Source organism: Zophobas morio, unplaced genomic scaffold, assembly GCF_036711695.1.
Source record: "Zophobas morio isolate AGI-343-1 ecotype UQ-CSIRO unplaced genomic scaffold, CSIRO_AGI_Zmor_V1 ptg000009l, whole genome shotgun sequence".
Lineage (NCBI taxonomy): Eukaryota > Metazoa > Arthropoda > Insecta > Coleoptera > Tenebrionidae > Zophobas > Zophobas morio.
Window position 1 is genome coordinate 10822293 of NW_026972114.1, and position 27740 is coordinate 10850032.

The following is a 27740-nucleotide window of genomic DNA, read 5'->3' on the forward strand; positions in this document are numbered from 1 at the left end:
AAAATAATGTGAGGACAGACGAGTGGGCGGGGCTAAGTTTAACTTTGTCCTACAGAGTCTTCGAAGCAAGTAATAGCCCCACCCACCCACCCCCTCTTTATTCTTGTGATTACTCTTAATACTGTTAATGACAACATTATTATTTTATTAGAATTTTTTACTTTATATGATTTTTTATTACTTAAGTGTAGAAACTGATTGGTGGTTTTTCGAAAAAAATAAAATTTAGTAAAAATATAATTTAAAACATTATCCTAGATTCTATTTTTATCAATGTAGAGTCCAACTTCCGTCTCAGGACTAATAAACTGATTGATCAAAATGAAATAGGGGTGGGTGGGCGGGGCCACAAAATTATTCTTATCTTACCACAAGTTAAATCGCTGATCAAAGGTTATCTTTAATCAGATCCAAGAACTCGATGACATCGTACCAATAATTGGATAATAATCCTGTTTAAAATATGCACTTTTCCAATACAGCCATATTTTTTAATCGCACTATACAGGATGCTCAAAAAAGTAATTAATATAGCAATTTATTTTATTGCACGAGTATACATATTACTGTTGTTATTAGTCTTCAAGTCTAAAAGTCTAAAAGTTGATGACGTTATCACAAAATTTCCTTTTTTTTAATCCAGCGTGCACAATAAAATTTTGTTGCTTGTTCGACGTTTGACAGTTGACATATTAAATTTAACATTTCATTTGCTTATGAATGATAAGTAACCATATACATATTTTCAAGTGGCATAGTGTAAATCTACTTGATTCTTCTATTGGCGGAAAGTCAACAATAAAAATGAACATGTTTCCGAAAGTAGCAAAGGAAACCTCCCAACAGGGTGCATCCGACGAATCACTCCTTTTACGTTTTCTCACGTTTCATGGCCTCTAGAGTACGAAAAAAGTAGTCACCCGTTTCCGTCCGTCTGTCCGTATCGATTTTTATTAGACACGTAATCACGAAAGTACTGAACCGATTGTTGTTAAATTTTGTATGTATATTAGGAATTTCATGTAAATGGTAACACGCTAAAACAAATGCATTCAGAAAAACGAGCTTTATAAGAAGCTCTAAAAAATTAAAAAGAATCATATTTTCACTTCCCGAGTGTAAGCTACTTTATTAAACTGTCATATTACAGAAATCTGGTAAGAATAAACAATGATAGACATGGAGTCGCGGTTCTAAGAGTGATGGAAATACTGTTTAAATTCTTTAGACCAATTTTTTATTTATTTAGTCAATCACATTATGTATTTAACTCTAGTTTTGTTTTTCCTGGACTTGTTAATCCCCTTCTTTCCAAAATATTTAGAAAAATACAGTATCTCTAAATATGTATTTGACAAATTTGCTGAGTATGCGGCTATTCACTGTTTGTACATACATAAATTGGAGTTTCGATTATAGTTCACGTTTCGACAAGGCGGCATAAGGCAATGCCCACCCCAATGTGAAAATCATTAATGCACTTTGTATAACGTAAAACACGCATTACCTGACCCTTAAAACGCGTACATTGATTGTCTTTTTTGTTCCCTCATGAGTCATCGACAGTTATTAACTACTTCAGTGAAACCACTTGAAATATCAAAGAGCCATTACCACACTGACACTGCAAGTCTTAGGGAGCGGAATAGTTTTTGTAATTTGGAAAGAGAATGTGAAATACGCTATTGCTGGAATTATGTATTATTAATTTTTAATGCGTCTGCCAACAACTACCACTTAGAATTTAAAGAGTCAACTGAAAAGCATCTCTACAGTCGAATTAACAAAAGCCTGTTGTTTTGTTGGGAGAATTTTCTGGAGTAGCAGTCTTAGGGGACATGCAGTGTTAATTATTAACAAGCTGTTGATGAAAAAAATCTTTTCAGAAGAGGTCTCAGTGAAACGAAGAGCAACAGTAATTAGTCCAATCAATTGAAAATACTTTTAACGTCGTATCGATCGAAAGACACACAGATAGATTCACTTTCGTAAACAACGGGTTTTATAAGTTCTTTTTAAGTATTTATATACATTTCTCAACTTGTTTTATCAATTATCTCAAAAACAACTAATGTCATTGTGTTTACCGCAATCATACACTATATTGATATATACCTACAATTTGACAGGAATGCTGCATCGGTTGTTCAAAGGCAGATGAAGCAATACTAATTTATTAGCAGCTGGTATTTCAATTATTACATAATAATGCTCCATCATTGTTGCTATTACAAGCTTTCCTTCGTTTATATCCAATTCTCTGAAAGAAAAAACCCTAGCGTACGTTAAAAGTTACAAGGAAATTAATGTTCGTAATTTTACTAAATTCCCCTCTGTGTATTTTTACGGTCCCGAATCCACCATGCAAGCGAATTTCACTCTCCTCATTCGTACCTTTCCTATATATGCATCGAGTTTACGTCCTACCATAAATACATAAAGAAATTTCATTTCCACTCATGTCGCAGATGCAACTACGCCAACATTACGTAGATCCGCACTTACCCGATGCGGAAGTGAAGGAAATGTATGATATTTTCACCCCGCTGGTCGGCAGTCGTTTGATGAAAAATGTCGAAAAAGTGAAAAATCTCGTTCCGTCGGAGTTGCACGTTCGATGGTCAGATTAATAGCCGACAAGTTGAACTCGAACGGAAAGTTCGTCGGTTCATTACCGTGATAAAAATGGCGGAAAATGAAATCACGTCACGGAACAATTTCGAATCTAGCGCCAAAAAAGCTTGCTCTTGGATTGCGAATCGTTCAAAGCACACGACGAGCATGTCGAATGTACATTCTCATTTCAAGTGTTTCGTTTCATTAACATGTCGATTGGAATTTGCATCAGATTGTCTAAACGAAAGGCTTCAAATGTCGACAGACACGGAATATTTAGTCTCGGTATTTTGGTTTTACACGATTTCGTTAACTTAATAAATCGTGAGTGGAATTCTATTAAAAGGTAAATAAAATTCAAGTTCGTGCGAATTTCACCAATGATCGTGTCATCTTTGAGGTAACAGATGAGAGAAAACGGTTCCCAGATTTATTTTTACGATCTCTTGTAAAGAGATTCTAAAGCGCAAATAATACTACATATTTTTGAACTTAGTTACTTTTGTCAGACGTCAGGTATTGAAAGGAGGAGTATAAATGTGAAAAATTGGGAAGAAGCCCTTTATGTAATTTAATTTTTGGAAACGGTAAGTTGACACATTTTTTAAAAATCGAAAAAAAAACATTTTTCTAGTTCAAAATAACATTAAAGTTTGTGATAATAAAACTATTTATATTAATTGTTATCATTAGAAATTAAAACTACTCTAGGAATTTTGGTATTTGAATTTAGCTCTCCGTGTTTTTATTAAATTAATATGTAAATTATTTTCAATTTTATACGATTATACAATGCAATAATGTATCCATAATGTAGGTTTAGATAATTTTAGGTGTTTAGCTTTTGTGTATAAACATTTTTGTCTCACTGCTGATTTTTACGAAGGTACATGCTCATTGTACATTAAAAGGAAGTTATTTTTGTTAGCTTTTCTAAAACACAGAAAATTAGCACCATTTGCCTAAAATTGATTATTATTATTGTAAAGTGTGGCAAAATATTAATTGTCTAATGTTTAGCAATATTTAAAATAATATCGACATAGATTTGAGGTTTATGAGCACACAAATGCTGCGATATTTATCACAGACAAACAAATATTTACTATGTTATCCAACTATAAAATATAGAATTACTGCAAGACAACAAAAATAATTATTAACACTAAACTTCACACAAATGCAGTGATTCAATATGGAATTATTATTATTACATAATTCAATTAAAAAATGTTTCCAGTGATTGCACCAGTACTGAATGTGACAATTTTATATGTTTTTTATAAAATCTCCTGACCATGTTTGAAATTAAACTAATGAATACAACATGCTATTTATTTTTATTATTATTATTAAATATTGTCAGGTGTTGACTTAGTGCCGTAAACAATTGGTCTTTTTGGCGCTAGTCCAGTTTTTGATATTAATTTATTACGTAGCTCTACAATGAATACAAATTGCAGCATAATTTTAATTTTAAGAAACTCCTCACTAAATTCTTCTAAGAGATCACTGTTCATAAATTATTCCTTCCGACAAGAATTTATGACGCAAATTATGTTACACATTGTTTTCGTTTTTCAAATTGTTTTTTTTTTTTTAATTAACCGACTTTTCATCATAACTACCACTCTACTGCAATTAAGGATAAGCTAAACTATATTAGAACAACAGATTAATGAGTTCTAAAGTTCGTGTAAATCAATCACGCTTTAAATTAATCAAATACAATCTCATGAAAAAAATCTACAAACATGTAGGTTATTTATATTTACGAAACTAGATTGTAAAACATATGCTTCATTAATATTAATTCATGTATGTAAATGCGTTCATTGTATGAAATCATAAAAAATTATGTTTATTAACGGTTATCTTAAAATAGAATTTTAAAATACACCTGCTCTTCCACTGCATAAAAGAGCTAGAACCGGGTATTCATTGTTATAAAAACAGCAATTTTAAAATTTATTAGTTTATACAATGCAGACCTGCACAATGTTTTCGAACACTTCATTTAGTTGAATTGAGAACTTGGATTTACATAACTGCAGTTCGCAAATATAAATCTGAATTACCGTAAGTTTAGTACTCTATATAGATATATGGTAGGTACGTTTGATTATTTGTACAAAAAATTTAATGTCACTAAAGAAGATTTAGTTAACATTTGCGGGTTATAAATAATCTGAATGTTGACAAATGGAGAGAATAAATTATCAAATAACTTTTCAAACAAGCTTTATGACCATTTGTGCATATTCTTGATACTAAGAGCCAAGTGATGTACGTATAAATATTTATATCAGCCTTACACGACGATGAATCGAGAAGACTTTTTACGACAGTCAATCCCTCATTAAAATTAAACTCACAAATAGTTGTAAAATTTACACTCCACTTTAAATCGTGAGTCCGTTTTTGCCCTCTGTTTATAAAAGTATACATTGAAGACGCACACTTAAAAAAACTACCGAAATTCAGACTACCTATATTTATATACTTTAGTTAAGAAACATGAATTTTCAATTTAATAATTTAAAAAGAATATTACGCCAGTGTGAGCTTAATATTAATGACTCTGGGGCACCAAGTGAAATGTGAAAAACCAAGTTTAATTTCACAAAAAAAAGTAAAAACCCACTTACGGCTGCTTTTGGCTCAGTAATTTAACTAAACTTCACACTTTTCATAAAACACCTTTTGCAATTTAATTAATAAAATTGCCTTTAAATTTAAATCATCGTTGTAAAATAAAAATAAAAGATGTGACTTTAGTAGTAATAAATAGTAGACTTCAGTTTCTTGAAAGTTTTAAAATATGATCAGGCGAATAAAACCTACATTGTTAATTTTCAGATAATACCGTCTCTTGAATAACACCATTTCTTTCTAATCCAGAAAGCGTTTGCCACGAGTTTTAAATCTTTTAATGCCACGGATTTAACAGATCCACAAAATCCAAACTTTGTTTCGATTATTTTCCACAGTCGTGCATATTTTAAGATAGTTTGCTAGAAAATAAAAGTCGTAAAATGTTTCACTCTACAAGGTTTTTCGCACTCATTTCTTAAGTTAAACTAAATAATACAGGAGTAACTTTGTTGAAACATTTTTACAAAATCGTTTTTTTAATACATCATTGGTCATTCGCTTATTTTTTTTGTGATATACTGTATAAATAATTTAAAAAAATGTGAAAATATTAAAAATATTATATTATTATTATAAAAATTATTTTTCGTGCAATCAAATCGACGACAAATCGCAACGGGAGACGTACTTTTTATATGCTATGAGCTATAAACGTCGAGAAAAGATGAGATTAATTTCATCTTTCTTCATTTAAACGGGCACACAATATTTCCCTAGCGTGAGTTCGTAAAGTAAAAACTTAAAATATGGGGCAAGTCTTAAGTAAAACACTGCGTGGGTTAAAGTCGAAAAGGTCATCTGACTCTACGATTATTATCAAAGCAGAATGATTTATATGCGAACCGTTCAATAATTAATAATAAGAGCACATTTCACAAGAAAATATTAACGAACTTATTTAAAAAAATCCTTAATAAATTTACCGGGGAAGATAACGCTCCTTATTATTGGGGTAGAATTCGATTAGGATGATCCGATAATATATATTTTAACTATTCATTTTATACATTTAAAAACTGCGACCGAAATTTTCAGATCCGCAAATAACGAATTTACTGCTTTACATACCCTAACAACAATAAAAAACGCACTTTATGTGAAAAACATCTGTAAACCAGAATACATACTAGTTCGAAAAGGAACTACCCATACCGTGAATGAAGTCTTTGAGAAAGTTTAGTCTGTTGTGTCCTAAAATTTCTCTCAACTGGTGAAAAGTTTGAGTAGCAAAAATCCGAACAAACGACACCCTAGTCACAGGAAACATTGCTTTAGATCATCTAATTAAACATGTGTTTGAACAAACATATATGGTGGTCTCCTTCACAAAGCTGTGGTTTATATATTCGTATTTATAAATATGGTGGAGGTGCCGGGATACTAGTCGAAGCACACTTCGTTAAACAGTAAAATCATAAGACAGAACTTCGTAGAAATAATTAAAAAAAGTAATTACTAAGGCGATGCTCTCGTAATTACAGATCATAACTTCTTATAAAAGATAATAATTTTCCGTAACAGAAATCTTTTCTCGAATCTATCCCGAGTTTTCACTGCCATTTATAAGGTGAAAAACATTAAACGAATGAAGTGCCAATAACAAGAATTAATTTTCAATTTTCAAATAGTTACTATCCCGGCGCATCCACCATTGTCATAAACTGTGGTAAAATATCACAATAATTCCCGTTATATGTGTATATGTTTAACCTATTTTAACTAAATATGAATAATATTTTTTTAAAATCAACCAAAACTTGCTTATAACTACTGGAACAAAAATAAAAACACTATCTGCAGTAAGTAATTTTACTGATGCAAGTGGCGGCTCTGAAAGCTCAGGAGCTTTGATCTCAAACAACTCATTTTTACACCAATGTTATCATTTATCAAATTGTCATGTATCTCAGCTCTCTACATTGAAGTACATATCGCTTACACAGTTTGCGTTACACGTCGTACACAGAAACTATTTTGCCAAATATTAATTTTCATAGGAATTATTCCACCTCGTGAATATTCCTTTTGAGATCCTGTTTCTGTTATAGCTTTGCGAACATGAATCACTCGTTTGTTTAAATATACGATAAAGAACTTTGAATTTATTATAACATTCCAGTTTCTTTGCGCTAGAAAACTCACAGTGCAAGTATTATCCAAATACTTACTTTTTACTTCTGCACAACTACGCTATTTGCGATTAAATATGAGCAGTACAGAACTTGAAAACGCAAACATATTTTGTGTTAAATTTCCAGACGAGAACCTCAAACGGCTTCACACTCTTCAATAAAACATGAGATTAAAAATAAACTTTTAGTATTCAAATCCTCAAAATGTTCTACTCACCGTTATGTTATTTTGTTTGGTGCAAAATCCAGTGCACTTTTACGACGCCACTGACACAACGTGAAATCTCTGAAAGTACATTCAAAAAACGAAACTTTGAAGACATAATAGCAATTGTTCTCGAGATAATGGTACGCAAGAACCTTACATTTATCATATTAGTTGGCAGAGGACATAAATTGCGACTATTATCAGATTATTACCGTTACCACGCAGCGGTTGCGTTGTATTAAATGGAAATTTGTGGCATTGTGGGTAAGATACACGGTGTTGATATTATCTATCAACTCCAACAAATAACTTTGTTAATTAAGTAGTTTCGCCACTTGAGCTGCAAAAAGTGATAACACATTAAGGGCGCTCGGTCGCCTAAAACTAAAAACCGACGTATTATTAACGTAAATGCAGAAATCTGCCGAGCAGCGCGGAAGACGTAATGACTCAGAACCGACCAATCAAAATACGCTATAGTTCTTGCCGGAAAACGGCTTACCTAGCCCAATTAGCGCGGATGGAGCTTATAGTTAAGCGGTTTGCCACGAAGACCCAAAGCGCCAACCGCCCCGGATTTAACTTGTTTTACAAGTCAAACACGTGGTGCATCGGGGCCACCATTTCGCAGCGAAGAAAAGAAAGAATTTTCGATTGTCGAACCAAATTATTTTTGATGGGTCATTTGGAAGGGCCTAAATGATAAGATTAGGTAATTCGCCCCAACGCAGTGATTTGTTTTCTGTCAATTGCCTCTCAGAGAATGGCTCGACTCACGTCGGTGATTTCAACACGAAGAACTGGAAGAATTAGGAAAAATGAAGTTTTGACGAGAAGCGACTGCTCGGTTTGTGTTTAATTAAAACATTTGTAGAATATTGGGACACTTTTGAAGTAAATGAGAGAGGGTTTTTTGCAATAAAGAAAACGTATTAATATGTAAGTAGAATATTACATTTGCAGTACTAGGAAAACAAATAGCCCGTACCGAACCTTACACAGGGCATTGCTATCGAAGACCTTCTGCTCACTAATTAGTGACAATACCCAAGTTTGAACTGAACGATTCTTTATTAAATTAACCGTGTATAATGTGTAGTGCACCTACAATTTGCTACAACGGTTATTATAGAGTCATTGTATATGTAATACGTATTCTACAAAATGTGGTAATTGTACTAATATGCACCAGTATGAGAAAGAAACCTAATAAAATATCAGACAAAGTAAAAAGTACGTAAGAAGTGCCATCGGGACAATCCAAATCTCTTTCAATGAAAAAATAACTAACATTTATGCATGAACAAAAAGGACAAAGATATGTTTACTTCATTTACCGTTCCCTATTTATCCACTTTGATGCATTACATAATTAAAACGCGATATCTAGTGCTAAAAAATCCGGTAACCATAGCGACGGCCTATTTTCGAAAGAGGAAAAATCCGTTCCCACAGTTAAAACACGTAACAACAAAATTAACGAATCTAGGGATCATTTACGCGGTAGGATATTTATTTCACGTCATTAATTGCTAAATTTTATAGATGCCTGAATCCGTTCGAAAAGTTTTCGTAATAAATGTCACACGATTTGCTCGGGGTTTTAATGGAGCCAATTTTTCCTTAAATGGGCGACTATCTTGACACAGGCAATTTTTCAAGTACAAATTACCTATTAAGATCGAAGAAGTTTTCATCCGATAAGACTTTCTAGTTTTGTTTACCTTGTGTATCTGAAAAATTGTCACTTTATTAAAATGATTTAAAATTCCTTGAAATTTGTTAGTCCAGTGGGGATTATAAACCGGGTGTTTCAGTTTATAATCCTCTTCCACTTTAATATTTGTGTGATTATTTTTAAAAACAGAAGTCTCAAATTTGCTACTAGCATTATATCACCTTTCGTTTTTTCGGAATTGACATCAACTCTTTCTTTTCACATAGAATTACGTATGTTTTTTAAATAAAATTTTACGCCATCTTTGTTTACCACGTCCACTTGATTATTTCAGTTAAGCATAGAAAAATAATTAAATTTATAGATGTAATTATAAGCTCCGTTAGAGAATGTTTACAAACAGGTTTCATAACATATTTTTGATTCTAGCTTAAAAATAACAGCTAAAAACTAATGAAAAGCGGCGTAAACATTTTTCATGCAGTCGATACTAAACAAACACTGGTTCTAGGCTCTGTTAGGGTAAATATGGCAAATTGTAGTTTGAAAGGAAAATTAAATTTCAAGAAATATGAAAACCAATTAATTAAAAGGAAGGTAACACATGATTTTAGACACAATACTTATATGAATGCTTTTTGAAATTGAATTTTGTGTCTTTCAGTTGGAATTATTCTGTTTCAAAAGGCAAATATTTTCATGTTGAATCACAACATATTTAATGATTGTAAATCGTAAGGGGAAAGTCCTATACCGCAGCGCGCGTTTCTGTCTGTATTTTTTCACGGAATCGATCCTTATGCAAACAACAAAATCAAAGATTGTCCAAATATTGAATTCTAAATACAATCACGTTGAATTGCTGGTTATTTTTAAAATGTCCACGAGTGTATATTTTGATTCGAAATGAAAAAAACCCACCATTAGCATTGTGTTTGGTCGATGTGGAAAAAGATAGCTTCTCGATACGAATAAACCAATATGTAATTTATTCGATTACAATCTAATCTAGCCAATACAAGGTAATAGTCCATCGTTTGTAATGACTGACTTTTAATGGGTACGTTCGTATATTAATAATATTGACCCAAACTCGTAACAGAAACATCAAAATTAGGTATTAATTGAACCGAACATTTAGTAAATTTATTCAGCTTTATAGTTCGGTAATCGTTTGCCCGAAACGCAACCTTAAACACTAACAAAAGGGGTTGTTAGCATAAATCTAAAACTACAACAGTACCGACTGCTAATAGGATTACTTCAAACATCGAGAGGAAAAGAAAATTCTTTCATCTTCGCGATCAATCAGTTCAATGCGAAACAAATTACTGAAATTAAAGGTGGAAAACCTGCAGAATTTAATTAGATTTCATTCGACGGTATTAAAATTATTCATGATTTTTCGAATCGGGAACAAATCCGATTCGCGACGTTTCCTAAGAGGCATTCAAGCTTTTCGGGACCCTAAACGGGATTATTTCAGGCCAAAACGACAAATGGAAAAGTTAGACGGCGCAGATTTTTACTGATTCAGCCAAAGGGAAAAGCTTTGGCTGTGCTCATTATTTTGTAAATCTATTTTGAACTAGCGCCAATTAAGTCTCTGTTGACAAGTTTAACTAGTTACTTTAATCAAATTAAACGCTGTAAAAGAGGTAGCAGCTGTACAATAAAACATGGTTGTTCACGGACGTTTTAACCATTTAATTACATTTTTTTTTATTTATTTAATGTGTGGAATATGCCAAAAAGTAAGGATTAGATTTAATGGCAAAATTTTGTGACAATATTGTAAAAATAAATTCTGTTCTTCAACGATGCCACTCGTGTTTGAAAAGATTTATTGTCTCTGTCTTTAATAACTTTTTCTGTACTCGCTAAAACCACTTTAAATTTAGTTCTAACCCAAAGACAAATTGTATGGCTTTAATGTCTGCAGCACAATTACTAAAGTATGTTCTCTCCAGAAATGAATCGTTTTAACAGCAATCAAATTGTAGCCCATTTTTATAAGAAAATCAATATGAAGGTTACACGTTTTAATATTATACTGTTATGATTGCACTTTTTTTGATCAATTATATTGTAATTATCCAATAATTACGATAATATAACATATTTTCCTGGGACTGACTTTTTTTGTTTCTATTAATTAACATCTTTCGATTGTACTAAATTAAGTTAAAGAACGTGTAAGTGTAAATATTGGAAAACTATTAAACCCAAGACCACTAAAAATGTTCAAATAATATTTAAAACTATATGTATAAAACACAACAAAATACGTCTTGCAGTGATTATAGGTATGATAGTATATTGCTAACTTTTTGTAAAGTCGTGGTAAAAATTTTCTACGAAGAGTTATACACAATTCATCATATGAATGTTTGAATAATTGCATTATACAATTTCAAGAAGTGTTTTCCGCCTTTTGACTAAATTATACGAAAATATAGTATTAAAATGTTTCATCCGTTGTTTGGGGGTGGAATGACCTAATCCGCGTTTCGATTTTGAGACTTCGCCTGCCCTAATAAGCCTTCCGAGCACTTTATCTCCCCCTTGCGCCTCGACCGAAGGTCGCAGCTAAGGTTAAGGGCTCGTGGGTGCCGTTCCGAGCCCTACCGACAGAGCAAATTGCTCGTGATTATCCTGCATTAGAAATGGCCGAATAAATTATGGATCTCGCTCGCTCTGAACGCGAACAAAAAAGGCGTTAGAATTTACAAAACCGATGTCTCGGCTCACTTTGGAAAATTGTATTTGCCTTTCTTATTCGAAGGCTTTAGAGGAATCGAAAGAAGTCACACAGAAAATCTTGAACAAACGGATGCCGCGCTATTTGTTTCTATTTACGTTAGACTGTGACTAGCTCATCGCTAGACTAATGTACTCCAGCACGTTCACGTCGTGCCACTGTCCTGTTGTTTTAGTGTGTTGTGGCGTTTATTTCGCTTTTAATTTATGGCTTCGGTTTCATTTCCTACGAAGCCGGCTTTCTTGGCGATTATTTCGCATACGAATGGGATGTTTAAAACCAGAGGCGCATTTGTCATTTTTACGGAATTTTCGACGATATTAACGTTATATTTACCTTTAACTGCGTTTAATTTGTTCCCAACCATTTGTTTTGCTACGAACGCCGCCATTTTCTGGGATTAGCTCTGTAACAAAAAACAGATTTAATTTTTTCGCTGCAGCACGGGAGGAAGGAAAACATGCACAAATCTACGGAAAAATAAAGCGGATTATTTTAATGCAAAAACCGATGACAAAACTTTGTAATGCAGATGTATAAACGTTGTACTGAAGTTCGCAAGCCCCGGATTTTGTACAGAATGGGTTATTGCTGAAACTATGTAGCCGTAGTAACGGCTGAAATTGGCAAACCGATGAATTAAATTAATATTGTTTATTTTTTATTATACAAATGGTGAATGCGCCGGGGTAATTTTAGAAAAACGAATTTAGATGAAAAGGGTTACGCGTTCATATTTTACGTTTCAACAGAAAAATTGCACACATACATCTAACAAGTTTTGTACAAATATCAACAGCCTGAAACACGTTATTATTAATTAGTTGGTCGAAATTAAACAAATTCATACAAAAGAAACGAATTGATATTTGTATTACTACATAAAAAGGTATTTTTTTATATATTTTTTATATTGTAAATATGTATATAAAATAAACAGTTATGCAATATATGTCTGTTAAAAACATGAAATTGTGTTTATTGTGGTTTAGTTGCTATCCCGGCGCCTCCACCATTTTTGCGCTCTAAACTGAAAACTCATAATTGTTTGACATTGTACACAAATATACAAAAGTAACAAAAGCATTCTAAAAAAACTGTAGTTTTGCATTATTTATTGACTCCAAGCAAACGCGAAAAATAGAGTCATCGCGACATTGCGGATAAAAGCGACTTTTAATATTGCGAAACTCCGCCTTCGACAATCCGAGCTTTCGTAACAAAGCCGCTCCCGCTGATAATTTTTTTTAATTACATCTTTCGATAAAATCCGCACGACTCAAAGGCATCCCTTCTTTCTCAAAGTAAATATTTAATTTACTTCCACTAGAAAAGCTCAATATAATCTCATTGGGGAATATTGTATAATGCAGAAATGTAATTAAATTTTGACTAGGGTCGTGCCAGAACCGTCCCTTCTACAATTTTGCCAAAAAAAGAGGATAAAACGCGTGTTACGGGCTAACCTTCGTCTGTGAATTTGACACAGTTTTGGGTCGGATACACTGTACTAAATCCCTTGGCGCCATATTGCTCACGGGACGTCTGCCAAGCTGGCGCCAGGCCTGACGTCACAAGATTTCCATCATGTGTGTGCGAGCACGACATTTTCCAGAAAAAAACGCAGCTGTTTTCATTGAATTAATTGGAATAAAGGATTCCGAGGTGTTGAAATAATAATTTTTTAATCTGGATTTCGGTGGGCCGTACGATGCATAAATTTCCGGGCGGATGAAACATTAAATCTGCATCTGAAAGGAACGTCGGGATGTTTTATCGACAACTGGTTTACAGTGCACCGGGATATCATTATTGTTTACTGCTTTTTGGATGCCAGATTATAGAAGTATCAGTGTCTCTAGCGGAAGCCATTAATTTATTTAATGGATTATTTAAACTAATGCCTAGTTTACAAATAATTTACAACCATAAATAACAAAACCATTAATTATGTCGTTTCCATGTTCGTTTGTATTGCATACATTGAGCGTTGTGCATTTTATATGCATGAAATGTCTCTCCACTGTATTTTTAATCAAATTCAATCCCGTATTAGAGTCGCGTGAAATGACTTTGTAGTCGACAGGCGTAATGATAATGATAATGATAGTTTTGCCGATAAAATTTCTATTTAAATTTATTCATTTGATAGTATTAATAAACGAGACGAAGGCGAGGTCTATGACATCAGTTCTACTCGAAAAGCACGCAACGTGCACTATTTCATTCATTCACACGAACATTCCAAAAATGCGACAATCGTTACATCTCACCATCGCTAATTAACCTTTCCACGTACTTCCCAATTTTCCAAAAATTGTTTCGAACTCAAAAACAACAAACGGAATCGCTTAATCAAATGTTTCAGGAAACCCTTAACTTGCACCAGACATAATAATCTTAACAGTTCTACTAGCAGTATGTAAGGATTATCCAAAACAAAAATCAACATAAAATGCAGCCATTATTAGCATAAACCTACGTCTCCGTCGAATTAAATGATAAAATATTACACTTGTTTTTGCAAGTGACTAATTTACTCAATTTCAATTTGAATTTTGCGTAGGGAATTTCATTTTTTAGCGTCATGAGTTTTAATAACATTTCTTCCTTGAATTATGATGAAATTTGTAATATGCAATTTTTTGGAAATTTGTTTACGGAATTCCCACAATAATCGATCCACCACACAATTTTAGTCCGTTTTCCAATAACGTTCATTTGTGTAACATTAACGTAATTCATGATATTGTTTTGGATAAACTAAACAACGTAAAATTAAGTTTGCATTCAGGCTCTGATTGTGTACTCTCTTATTTCGTAAAACATTGTATTTCAGTTACAAAAAAGCGTCTAAATATCGCACAGTTACTGCCCCTCTGACAATCTATCAGATCAGACAAATTGTTAAACTATGGCATAAATTTGTGGGTAAATTCAAATTTCAATTTAACATGTCGTACTTTTCGCAAAAACTCCTGAAACTTTATTCTTTTTACAATTGTAAAGAATTTTTTGACTTCAACTCTTAAAATTACTAAAACTTTTGTAGTAAATAATTTACCCGATGTTAGTGATGGTTATCTTTATATTTGTATCTTTGTAACTGTTCTGCTAACGCGAATTTCCTGTTGTCATATACAGTAGTATATGTCAAATTTACATTTGCTGTGACAAACTCAAACAAGCTGTACGTGATAACATGTACATATTTGTGAGGCAATAAACTGTATTTACTTCTTTATTTAATCATGTTAAATCATTAAATACTGGCACTGGTCCACAAATATTGTAAACTGACCGTGTAGTACCAATGTTTAAACCGGGAAACAGGACCAGCATACCAGCAAAAACATGTTTTTTGTTTTTGAATCAAGTAAGTAAAATTTAAAACGCATTTACGTCAAACAATTAAGTTCAAAATACCAAAAATAATTTCATTTGCAGTTCTGTAAAGATCAGCCTGATCTAAGACCGGAGCAAATAAATTTTAGGATAACTAGCATATTTTGTGTAACTTACAGAGACTTCAGAGATGTCTGTTTTAAAAAAATATGTTTATCAGTAAGCTGTGCAACATTCTTAAAAATTCTTGTGACCAAAAACGAAAATTTATCAACTTCATTATTCTCCCGGAAAAGAAAACCAACCGAGATTTTTGATGATTTTGTATTCAGACAAGACTTGCAACTACTTTTTTTTTCAAAATTACATCAGTCGCTTGCATTAGATCTGTTATAGTTTTCATTCGAACTTCCATTACATTTTTTCATCCATTCCTTTATTTCTTGAGTCCATCTTTTTATCCATTGTCTAGAGCATAGCCATCAATCGCGTTATTTGTTTGCTGCTCGCTCCCTACGGTGGTCCCCATTTAAACATCACGCGTTCCTTCTGGAGAGTTCGCGATCACTGCTTCGAGGTTATTCCGGAGCACCGAGACTACCGGAGAACCGCTTCTAGACAATGACAAGTCACCGGTTATTGCGCTAATGTACTAGAAAACCCATAGACGTCGCACGGCGGCAGATTACTTATTTATATCTAAGTTTTATAGTTATCAAATTCTGAATGTTTAATTAATTAGTTTACTATTAATGTTTCTTGATGATATTTAAGCTGGCACCAATGGTTAGGCTTCTGACACAATTCCTAACGTTAAATCAGTAACAACCCAAATGGACTTAAAGAAGTATTTCTCAAGAAACTTTAGGTTACTAATGTTGACTACCAACAAAGCTACTAGATTTCAATGGCTTGTTGTGGTCTACAAAAGTTGTGAATGTATTATATAATGGATTCTTCCTTGGCTGTTTCAAATTTAGGTGTGTTCACTAACTATAATGTTAATACTTTGGAAGAGGACTACCAAGTTGATGCAGTGTATACGGATTTTAGTAAAGCCTTCTACTGAGTGGATCACAAACTGTTGTTAAACTAGCTCTGGCCTTATGGAATTCAAGGTGAAATATTTTCTTGGTTCTCTTATTGATTTGAATGTCAACAAATGCCATCTTTCTAGCACTTTTGTTGCATTTTCTGGTGTACCGCAAGGTAGCCATGTTGGCGGGTGTTATTTTTCAGTTTTTGTAAACGATTGTTCATTTTATAAATATTTATTATCTGTGAGTGGTTCATTATATTAAAGCTGCCACTGATGCTGAGTTAGTTCGAAAAGATTTAGATGTAATAACTACCTGGTGTCAATAATGGCAAGTGTAAATTAATCTCGTTTGTACAAAATTCTCTAACGTAGAATAATCTTTATTTGTTGAACAAACCGCTATTGAAGTGTCTTTTTTAGCCTGAGAATTGGAACTCTATGCAGCCACGACCCCCCTAAAATTCAAAGACATCTATAAATACATAAGCACGGTTTTTACCTTGGCGTGAATTGAACCCACGACCTCCAAGGTACCTGTCATCCGCAAAGCTGTCACGTCTGCTGGGGCCCCCAGAATAAAATGCCTGAACTCAATAATCTAGGTGAAAATAGCTTTGATAACATATTGACAATGCTGTAGGGTGCCGCATTCACATTTGGATATAAGGAATTAATATGGAGAATTGGTTTTTATTTTATAATATTTCCCCAGATCACTTAAAGCTATTATTGAGGGCTGCATTTGGTAAACGAGAGCTATCGGTCAGTATTTTTTCAAATCGTTGCATCGTGCCGATTTACCGTAAAAAAGCTTAAGAAACAGTATTTTGAAACTAGCGGTGGGTTCCATCTCAGTTTGACGATCGCGTCCTTGTATTCGAAATATCAAAGTGAATTTAAAAGTTATTCCTCTATTCTCACACGAATCAGTGAACAACCCAAACTGAATTATTTTATCTCGTGTGATGATTACTCTAGGACAAATTAAACGGAATAAATGCACAAATTGGTGCATTTATTGGAGCTGGGTGCAGCACGAAACTCCTGGTCGTAGTGTGCGATCTGGTCACACGTGCCATCTCCGACTACACCCAGGCCGTATCCAAGAAGCTCGAGATGAAGCCCTTGGAGCAGCTCGTCGTCCTCTACAGCTCCATCGACAGCATCGTGAACACGTCGTCGGCGCCCGTCAGGCTAGAAATTTACTCGCGCTGCCTCACTCAGAAATTACTGAACAATTCAAATTGCATTACTTTATCCAGTGTGATGATTATTGTAGGATAAATTAAACGGAATAAATGCACAAAATATTTTATGAGATTATGTTGCTAGTGTCGAGGGCTGGCTTATTCTTCAATAGTTAATTTAATCAGTCAGTATTTCGATTTTCTACGGCTAATCCAAGGACGTGATTGTCGAGCCTTTCGCGACAATCGGACCGAGCGCTAATTTCCAAATGCGATTTTTAAAACCTTTTATTTGTAAAGGCGGTTCTAATAAAGATAAGCACACTTATATGGCCATGTTATCTTTAATTAATACAGACACAGGAAGACAAAATGTGACATTCGTATTATTCCGTTTATTGAATTTTAGAATTTATAATTTTAGTTCTCGTAGTGGGCAACTATTCATTTCAAATTGTCGTAAGACTAACTGTGGAATCCAATGTTCAATTATTGACAATGTAGCGAATGCGTTTAATAAGATAGCTTGTAATATTGATATATTTCAGTGTTAATCGGTTTCCGAATAACATTAGTGAATTATAATTCCAATATTGGTGCTTACTCTTGATCAATTTAATATTTATTATTGTCACATTTTGAATATAGATTATGTTTGATCATAAAAACTATTATTATTACTTACTCCGGGTATCTTAATGCACCTGGTGACTTACTCGAAACGCGTTTTTTGTAAAAATCTCTAGTATTCACGTGTCGCGGCTTTTCAATTAAGTTACCTGTCAGTCGTCGTGGGTTAAAGTGCTCGAAAAGTAAGGCTTCAAAGATGAGACGTCTTCTAATCAGCAAAACATGTTTCCGTTCTTGGAGGTCTCTTTCAATATGTGAACGTGGAATTTTTATTCAATAAGTCTACTATGCAAATATTCGTCGAGAGTATTCAACATTTTCACTTTAATATAGGACGAGCGTTTGAGTAGTCAGGAATTGACAGAAAAGATGCGGAAAATGTACTCTCGAATAGCTCTCAGACGGACCCAATCACGGTGAAAACGACATTCTAATTAAGGTTCATTCACTAGGATCGTTAATTTGATGATGAACTCGCTGTCGATGTTGCGTCCGACTTGAGTTTGTCAAATTTATATTCAAATTTGTCGTTTAAATAATTTAATGGGGCGCGGTATTGTGCCATCTTTTCGATATGTGGGAGGAAGGAACACAATAAGAAAAATACTTATCGAACGGTTGTTGTGGATGTCTGTAGGGCAGGAAATTTACATAATGTGGGGAAAAAGTCGGTTTTTATGCATGGAAAGGAAACTGTTCCAATTGCTCGAGGATAAAGGCAACGTCTGGACCTAACGTGCGATGTTATCCCTCCGGTTAAGTGGGAGATAATGATTATAAGTTGTCATATCTTCATACGGTGAACTAGTCGTAGTAATTTACATAACGACTCCGAGGCGATAACTTTGTCGTAGCAAAGTTTACACGGTGGAAAACCGTGTCGAGTATTCCAATTTCTAGAGAGGAAACGGAATCTGCTTCGGTAATTTGCATAGAATTGGGGATTAACCTGCGTTCAAGTACAGTTCTCTGTGTCTCTGTGTGTGTATCCGTTCTCCGGGGAAACACATACATGCTGGCACAAAACGCCCGATCTATTGAATTATATTTAAATAAAATTAAATGTATTTGCATGGAATTATTCGCTTGGCACATGGGTCATCTCCAAATCCTCCGACTGATCTCGAACTCCGCGACCATTTCCGGCAACCCTTGTGAGTTTTCCCGCTTTATCGATCTCACATAATGTAGTTTAAATTTGTTTTGATAAATGTGCGCGAAAATAGGACGAACATCCAATTTTAGTGGCGCGAGACGTTTTATGAAATATGCCACGGATGGAATAACACGTCGAAAAATAAAAGCGACGCACGATTGAAATTTCGTGTTGGGATTGGCCGACATGCCGTAAATTCGAAAATGGAGAAGATTATCTATTTCCACTCAAAATGGTTTACACTCATTCGGCTGCGTGCACATGTGATACATAGATGCATTGTACTATAAAACTAAGACCGTGGCATGTCTTTATGGCACAACCAGCTCGTATGAACCTGAATTCTAAAAAGTTTGAATCTTTTTAACTAGATATCACGTAGATTCTAGATTTATAACATTCTTAACAAATCCCGACGTTGTGCTTTTTCCACTTGATTTTTCCATTTCCTGGAGAGATGGCGTTGAATGTCATCGTCTTAACTTTATTGTTAGCGGAGTTCGTGCATGGATGCGGTAAGTGTTTAGAACCTCTTATAAAAGCAATCGTTGCTTCGTCACTTCACTCGTTAATTCTCCTAATCTCTTTTATCTAACTTGTTTGTTGTAGAAGTATAATCACTAGACAAACTGTTTGTAATAGTTCATCTCAAGACATGGCGAATTTATATGCGTTCTAGACAGTTTTGGTATTAACAAGAAAGTCTTTTTTGTCAAAACATCAACCACCATAAATGTCATCGCTTTATGTTTACGATATATCTTCTTCCTCTAAACTGCCTGTCACAGTGATTACTTATCCAATTTGTTGTACTGTAGAGCGGAAAATTGAATCCAATGGTAATTTTTCTACTACTTGGTCATCCTTAAGTTATCCCCAACGCATTGATATAGCAGATATCTACAATATAAATAAATTTTTCCTGATCAAAATTTTCTCGGTAGCATCCGTCAACTGCATGAGACTCAATCTGGCACTACTGAGTTCCACAAGTCTTTGTTTTTTTTTAGGATATGACCAATTCACTCTTCATATTTCATTCACAATTTTTTTAAAACTAAATTTGAGATTCTGTTTCTTTGAATTGATTAAAAATGTTTTCAGCGTATTCCACTTTTTTTATCCATGGTTTGTATTGAACTGGTTCGATTAACTTACATCAAATGTATGTCAGGTGATGTAGCAAGTGCCAAATCCGTCCAACAATCAATAGTCTGTTCTAGATTGCTCTACGCTGAAGTTTAAAATTTTTATTTCTAATGCAACAATGATCTCAGACTAATAATAATCCACGTGTGGAATACTCAATTGCAATTCTTCAGATAAATTAAAGTATACTCTTACTTTTTCGTTACTTTTAGTTGTTAAAAATTTGATCTTATAAAATTATTCACATATTAATTTTTCTAATAAAAATAACATATTCACAGTTTGCACTGAACCATCTAAAATAAAATTCATGTATGAAAATTATTGGTGAATATTAGAAAGAACACAGCCCTAGGACGGAGTCTTGCGAGACACCAAGTTAAACCCCAAAATATTGCAAATTGTATTTCCCAATGAAACCACTTACACAGTCTTACACGTGTAGTTTATGAATACGTCTTGATTTTTTACCCGAGACATCTAGATTTTTGAAAAAAAAATCTCAATTGTATAACAACATTTTGCAGTATAATTCGGAAACTTCAAAACTGAATGCTTTGAAATCTTGTAGACGTTTCAAAGTTATCGTAAGCCTGGCAAATTTTTAACCAAAATATATATGTTTACCCTGTCCCAAAAAATTGATGACGTCATCTGAAAATTTCGCCGAATAATTTAAAATGTATAAAATAATTTTTAGAATTGCTTATACAGGATGTCTCAAAAAAATTTAATGAATGAATCAATTTATTTTATTGATTAAAGCATGATCGGTTCGCCCCATTTTCCCGAAAACTTGATATTTTTTTAATCGTTTTATTGTACTCTAGGGGCGAAGTAAGTTCTGTCGAAATAACCTTCGCCCATTTTTTTTTGGCAACGTACGATAAAGTACAGTATGAAAGATTCCTAAAAAGATTTAAATTATCAACTAGCTTGAAAATAGCCAATAGTACCGCATTCCTTGGCAAGTTTTAGGTATTATGAGTTCATTCAAATCAAAATTATTTTTAGAACTAATTATTTATCAATAACTTGTTTTGTGGCTATTTTAAACACCCACCCCCTAAAACAGAACATGCTGACTACATCAGGAGACAAAAATGTAAATTATTCGTAAATTATAGATTAAATTAAAAGGTTATCACATTTCAGTTGGTTGCATCGGATGATTTTAAATTTTTGCACGAGTTGGCCATGATGCTTACGTCAGCCGTTTCAACTGTACTGCTGAGGTACGCGTCATGGCCAACTAGAATTCAAAACGTGTTATTATCGGCCCTATGTAGGTAACACAAAAAGATAGAAAGCATAGACTTGATATTTCTCCGTCATGTGGCATTTTAATGATAAAGTAGCATTTTACCTTGGCTTGATAAGTAAGTTTAAAGCTTATTTTGACATGCAAGGAGAGACTTGAGTAAAAACGTGTTATAACATGAACTGTAATCCATAGCATGAGGACAAAAATGCTTTCATCCAAATCTCGTATGTCTATAGGTATCTAGAGAGAAGATAACGCAAACAGAAAACACGTTTTCTTGCATTATAAACAAGGTTGTGCTGAGATAACCGAGTAAATTCAAACCAAATTTTTAATATTTTTGAAGTGGAAAAATATATATATAGGAGCGAAATCGCTGGATTACTCCGTATGGAATGACCCATATATGAGAACTACAAATATTTTAAATTGTGTTGACTTAGACCATATTTTGTATGTATTAAGTATTTTTGCAGTTTTCACCATTTGCATAACATAAAAAAAATGTCAGGACATACTTTCTTCAGATTTTGTTTTTAATTTCAAGTTTAGATAATTAATTCATCAAGATTTTATTCAAGGTTAACTATTCCAACGCGTAGTCCAAAGTATAATTTTTATTAAAATATCTATTTGTCTTGTTCATAGTTCTCATAAAGTTCAGTTGTAAACCCCGTTTCTATTCATCCTCTTGGGTCCATAATCCTGACAAATTCAACTACTTGAGACTTGACATTAAACTTTAATCATTAATTCAGCTCTTATTTAGGTATATCTTTTAACCATCTTATTTATTTTACCACTGAACATGGTAACGTTTAAAAACACTTTCCGTTTGAACTGAAAGACAGTAGTTACCCTGAATATCATATAATTTTTTAAATTTCTTATTTTTCTTTACGAAATTAATTATCAAATTCCAGTTAACATATGTATTATCTGTGTGATAAATATTTATTTCCTTTTGTTCTTAAGTATTTAAGCCTATAATTCCGTAATATTGTTATTACCTTATTTGTTTATCACCTCATCAATCGTAACTACACATCACATGTCTCCTATAATACAGTGTTAACTGATTTATCACCAAGATCTCCTGCATTGTTCCACATTGTTACCACAATGTAGTTATTTCTTCCTAATTACAGCCTTTATGGGTTTCTTTTGTTGTCCGTAGGCCGATATCCCAACATCAAATCTGCTCCCACTTACAATACCTGAGTTTACCTTACAAATTTAGTTTACGACGAATATTTATTGGAAAATTAACCACGTCTGAATGCCCCCCGTGCATTTAGTTCAATATTTTATCAACTTAAATAATTTACATAACATAATCTCCAAATGAACATAATAATTAAACTTGTTCATTTTCACATTTGCCGAATAATTGTTAACGGTTTCATAAACAATAAACGTGGCTTGTTTATAAAAAAAAAAACTGGTCACTGCAAGCACAGTCGTGGCTAAAGCACCGCACAAAGCGTCGATGTCACTCACTTCCGTGACATTTCAGACGATATTCACCACCAATCTGCCATTGACATTTCACTTTTTAAATTTAAAGTTCTTATAAAAGGGTCCAATGAAGTGTTAAATGTTAATAAACATCAATCAATCATACAAAAATGACAACAAAGTAAACGTAGACCTACGGTATTAATGAGCCGCTTTCTGAAAAGTTAAACTGATCCTACTGACTGCGCCAATTGCCACAAACCATCGCAAAATGTACCCCAGGCACCATACGAGTACGTAGCGTCTTTGTCCAAAGACACTTACCATTCTAGGGATCCCTTAGAGCTCCGTTTCCCATATATTCGTACGAAAGTCATTATAAATTTAATCTTACGCAGCAAGAGCTACTTAATGAATATGTAGCAGATACACCTTAACAAAAACAAATACATCTTGGATGAATTTCGTGTCTCTCATCCGCATTCTCTAACCACACTTATTAATGTATAAATAATTCCGTTGAACGGTTTTTTTCGTCCGTGTTTTGTTCGGCCTTCTCCGTAATTCATAATTTACATCGGTCCCTCATGCCTCTCTCCACTCTTACGCCAAGATAAAAGCTACATCAAGACTCGTTTGAGAATGATGGAGCGGCTTTATACTTGAGTTTGTTAAAAATTCAACCAGGGGATGAAAATTATTAGCGGAGGTTGTGTTAGTTCCCGTCTGATGTCGGTTTTAACTTTTAACCCTTTGTAAGTGCGGTTAGTATTTTTTTTTCACAACTTTACAACCGACGAAACGCGTAAGTTGACCCTTAGGATCTCAACGATGCTCCCATTTTCCGGTACGGTGATTTTTTTTTCGACTTAACTCGTGATTATGTGTGGTAACGACCGGCCATTACATGTGTGCGACAAAAGTGTCGGCAAACAGGAGCCATTTTCACACACGTTGTAGGTTATTATGCGAATTAAAGTTGCGTCATATCAAATTCTGCTACGACTGCGAAATTATAGAGGCGGATGTGCAGTATAAAATATGGCGTTTTTGCGGTGGAAAAATGTTGAATAAAGCCTCCGTGCTTTTTATCTGCCGTAAACTATTTATGTTTTCTCGTTACTTTGTCGCGAGCTGTAAAATTATTACGAGCCACAACATCAATCCAAATCGAATTTGAATCGATAACGAACAATTAAAATCCGGCGGAAGGAATGTGAGCGAGATTCGAACGAGGCGAAATTATTTTCCCTATTAAATTATAAAGAGAATAGAGTTCGCGTTTGGGGCATAAAGTTGAGCTGTATTATAACATATGGGATAATAATTTTGCTCCCGGAGGAATCTTGGAGAGTAAAGACTAAAACGAAGCTGAAACTCCAGATAGTCCTCGTCTTTTTTCTCCTCCATAACGGTGCCTCGCCATGGCGTTGCGACTGAATTGGTGTCAGACACAGACGCAATTTATTCCGACAAAAGTTATGCTAGAGCAGTGTCGGTTTTACAAGTAAATTTTGCGTAAACTATGTCCGCAATCCATTCCGGATGCAATAAAATCGTGATATTATCTTGATAATTATACGAAATGACCATTAAAAGCGTCGAAATGTGCTCCGTAAAGTTTTGCAACTAACTAGAGCAGAGGCCGGAGGCAAACTCTCGGTCCATAACGAAATGTCACCGACACAAACTACCCGTTTATAAATACGGTCACAGAGCACAAAAGGAAATTGACCCGAACCGCAGTTAGGGAGATTTTTAGAATTAATAATCGATACAATTTTTCCCTTAGCGAACGACAAGGCTAAATTGAATTGGTCCTGAAACGGATTTGTCTCGTGAGTTATGGATCTTGGTCGGTGGGACAAAGTGAATATTGCAATTTCGACGGAAAAGGATTTGTCATTCGGACGGGTTTGATAGGGCCCGATTTGTCATTTCCCGAATTAGTTTTAAACTCTACCAACTTTTCATCCGTTTGCGGGCCGAAGCGTACACATCGCTTTTTATTCCGTCAAAGTCACTCGGGGGCTCGTTCTGTTTAAAATTATGGTCGCGAAAGTTTAAATCGCTTTTCGTCGGCACAAAGGGTCGCGCACACGAACCTAACGGCTAAAAATATCCACTTATAACGAAAAAATAAATCGCTTCCACAATCCGGCTAAAATAAAGCGAACGCGACAACAGATGGCGCCCGAGATTGCTTATCCCGCTTAGTGGATAGACCCCTGAAGTGTAAGATGGGCCGCTGAAATGAGCATCATCAAATTGCTGGAAAGAATAAAACCCTGCTTGGTTTTTATCCCGTAAATCCCGAATTAATTGAAATCATTAATCAGAACAATCATATAATTAACAATGCCCGTAATTATGAAACAATTAGACCGGAGTAATAGAAGCTCAATATTGTCATTAAATTTTTGTTGTATAATACCTTGCAAATTCATTGCATATGTAATTAATATAATCTCAATCAATTAAAATATTTTATAAACTGGCCCTTAAATGATAGCACCAAATTAAAATTTAACCTTCCTTACTGTTGGTTTGACTCCTGTATAGGAAAGATTAATTATTATTAACAAAACTAATAATTACTGAAATTATTAAAACTCTATGAACGTACATCTAATTAGTAGTTCCTTATAGTTAATTTTCTCTCAAAACTCATTATTGGAACCGTAATTTGTCCAACACTGACGTTTCGTTGAATTAATATAACTTAATTACGTTTTTAACTTCTATATAAATACATATATCAATTAGTTTTTTTTTTCATTTATTTAACTGCTTTACTTTTCTTATTTATGATTGTATTTTTGTCTATCTTCTCATCTGCGACGGTTCTTATTGTTTACTAACTTCTGCCCGCAGCTTCGCCCACGAAAAGTTAGCTTTGTTACCATAGTCGCCTTCTTATAGCAGTTACAGCCTACTTCTTTTAAATTTGGATGATCTCTTGAAGTACCCACTTCCAATTTCTGAGAACGGAAATACACAATTTCTTAAAATTTTTGTAATACAAAAACCAAAGTTGTACAGTTCTTTGAGGATTATACTCTAAACTTATTTTTAATTGCACAGAGTGTTTTGTTTTTAAGATATCGCAAACAACTTATTTTTTTTAAATAAAACACCCTATATGCTTTTAGACATTCTCATTAGCCCCTTCCTAGGGTTTATAACCAGAATTTATTTTTGAAATTCCGTTGCGACGTTGTCACGTTATTCCAATTCTGTCGATTTCTTTTTTCAGCAATGGAAGGGTTCACAGAAAACTCGCAACAGGGTTATTCTTAAAACCTAACTAATGTAAATAATATTTTGTAGAAGGATAAATGAAGGTACCCGCTTTCTCGTGGTATAAATTAATTCTAATTTTAAAATATAGAATGTTTATAAAAAATTCTAAAACTTTATAATTTTCAAATATTCATATTTCAGTTCTTTTCAAATAGAACATATTTTATTACTATATCCCACTCTTTTTTTTGTTCTCATTCTTCTAATGTCGGTGTGTCTCTTAAAAAAAGTAAAAAAATGCAGTAACAAAAAACAGAAGCAGATGCAATAATAAAATATAGGGTGTTGTATTTGAAAAAACTAAAATATCGATATTTGAAAATTGTAATAATCAATTGTTTTTATAAACACTCTGTATATGACAATGGCGTTTCATTTACACCGTAATAAAGCGCGTACTGTTATTTATCTTTCCACAAAATATTGTAAGACATATTTTAAAAATAACACTGCTACGATTTTTTGTGAACCCTTCCACTGCAAAAAAATTGAAGAAAATTGGAATAATGTGGCAACGTCGCATCGTATTTTCAAAAATAAACTGTAGTTGTAAAGCCTACCAAGAGGTCAATTAAAATATGTAAAAATATATAGGGTGTTTCATTAAAAAAAAACTAAATGGTGTATTATGTCTTAAAAACCAGAACACGCTGCACTGTTAAAAATTATTTTAGAGTATATAAAAACGGTACAACTTAAATCTTTGACTTTTTTTCTATTTCTAATAATTAATGAGATATCGAGGAATGCGTGCTTAGTGACTAACCCTGTGTATATATAAAATAGTAAACTGACCGACTAGCTAGCTAAATATCATCCGCCAGGGGATCCATTCGTCATTTGTGAAACAAACTACTAAGTATTTTTTTCTACTCCCACTATTGTAAATAGCTGATTTTGTACAATCTAGTCACTGTGTAAATGATTCCTTACGCACAGTTGTGTGTAATTGCCGTGTATAAGAAATAGAGAATTACTTGTTTTACTAAAAATATGTTAACAGTACATCTCACCCTCTTATACCATTTATAGTGAATTGCAATAATAATATGAAGAATGTTTTTTATTTTCAAGATAAATCTACTTAAGAGATATATTCTACATATATTATTCTTTTTTTTTGTAATAGATTAATCCTTTTTTTATCTGAAGATAGGAA

The 27740-nt window shown here is 33.6% G+C and overlaps 1 protein-coding gene across 6 annotated transcripts in view; it reads right to left on the reverse strand.

Annotated features, from left to right (window-relative positions):
• LOC135125903 (complexin) overlaps positions 1 to 27740 on the reverse strand; it is a 256204-nt gene that overhangs the window by 72158 nt on the left and 156306 nt on the right. For all 6 annotated transcript variants that reach the window (XM_064051656.1, XM_064051657.1, XM_064051653.1 and 3 more), the window contains one exon: positions 12387 to 12456. In XM_064051656.1, the coding sequence (XP_063907726.1) occupies positions 12387 to 12441 (55 nt within the window). In that variant the 5' untranslated portion in view covers positions 12442 to 12456. The remainder of the gene's footprint in view (positions 1 to 12386; positions 12457 to 27740) is intronic.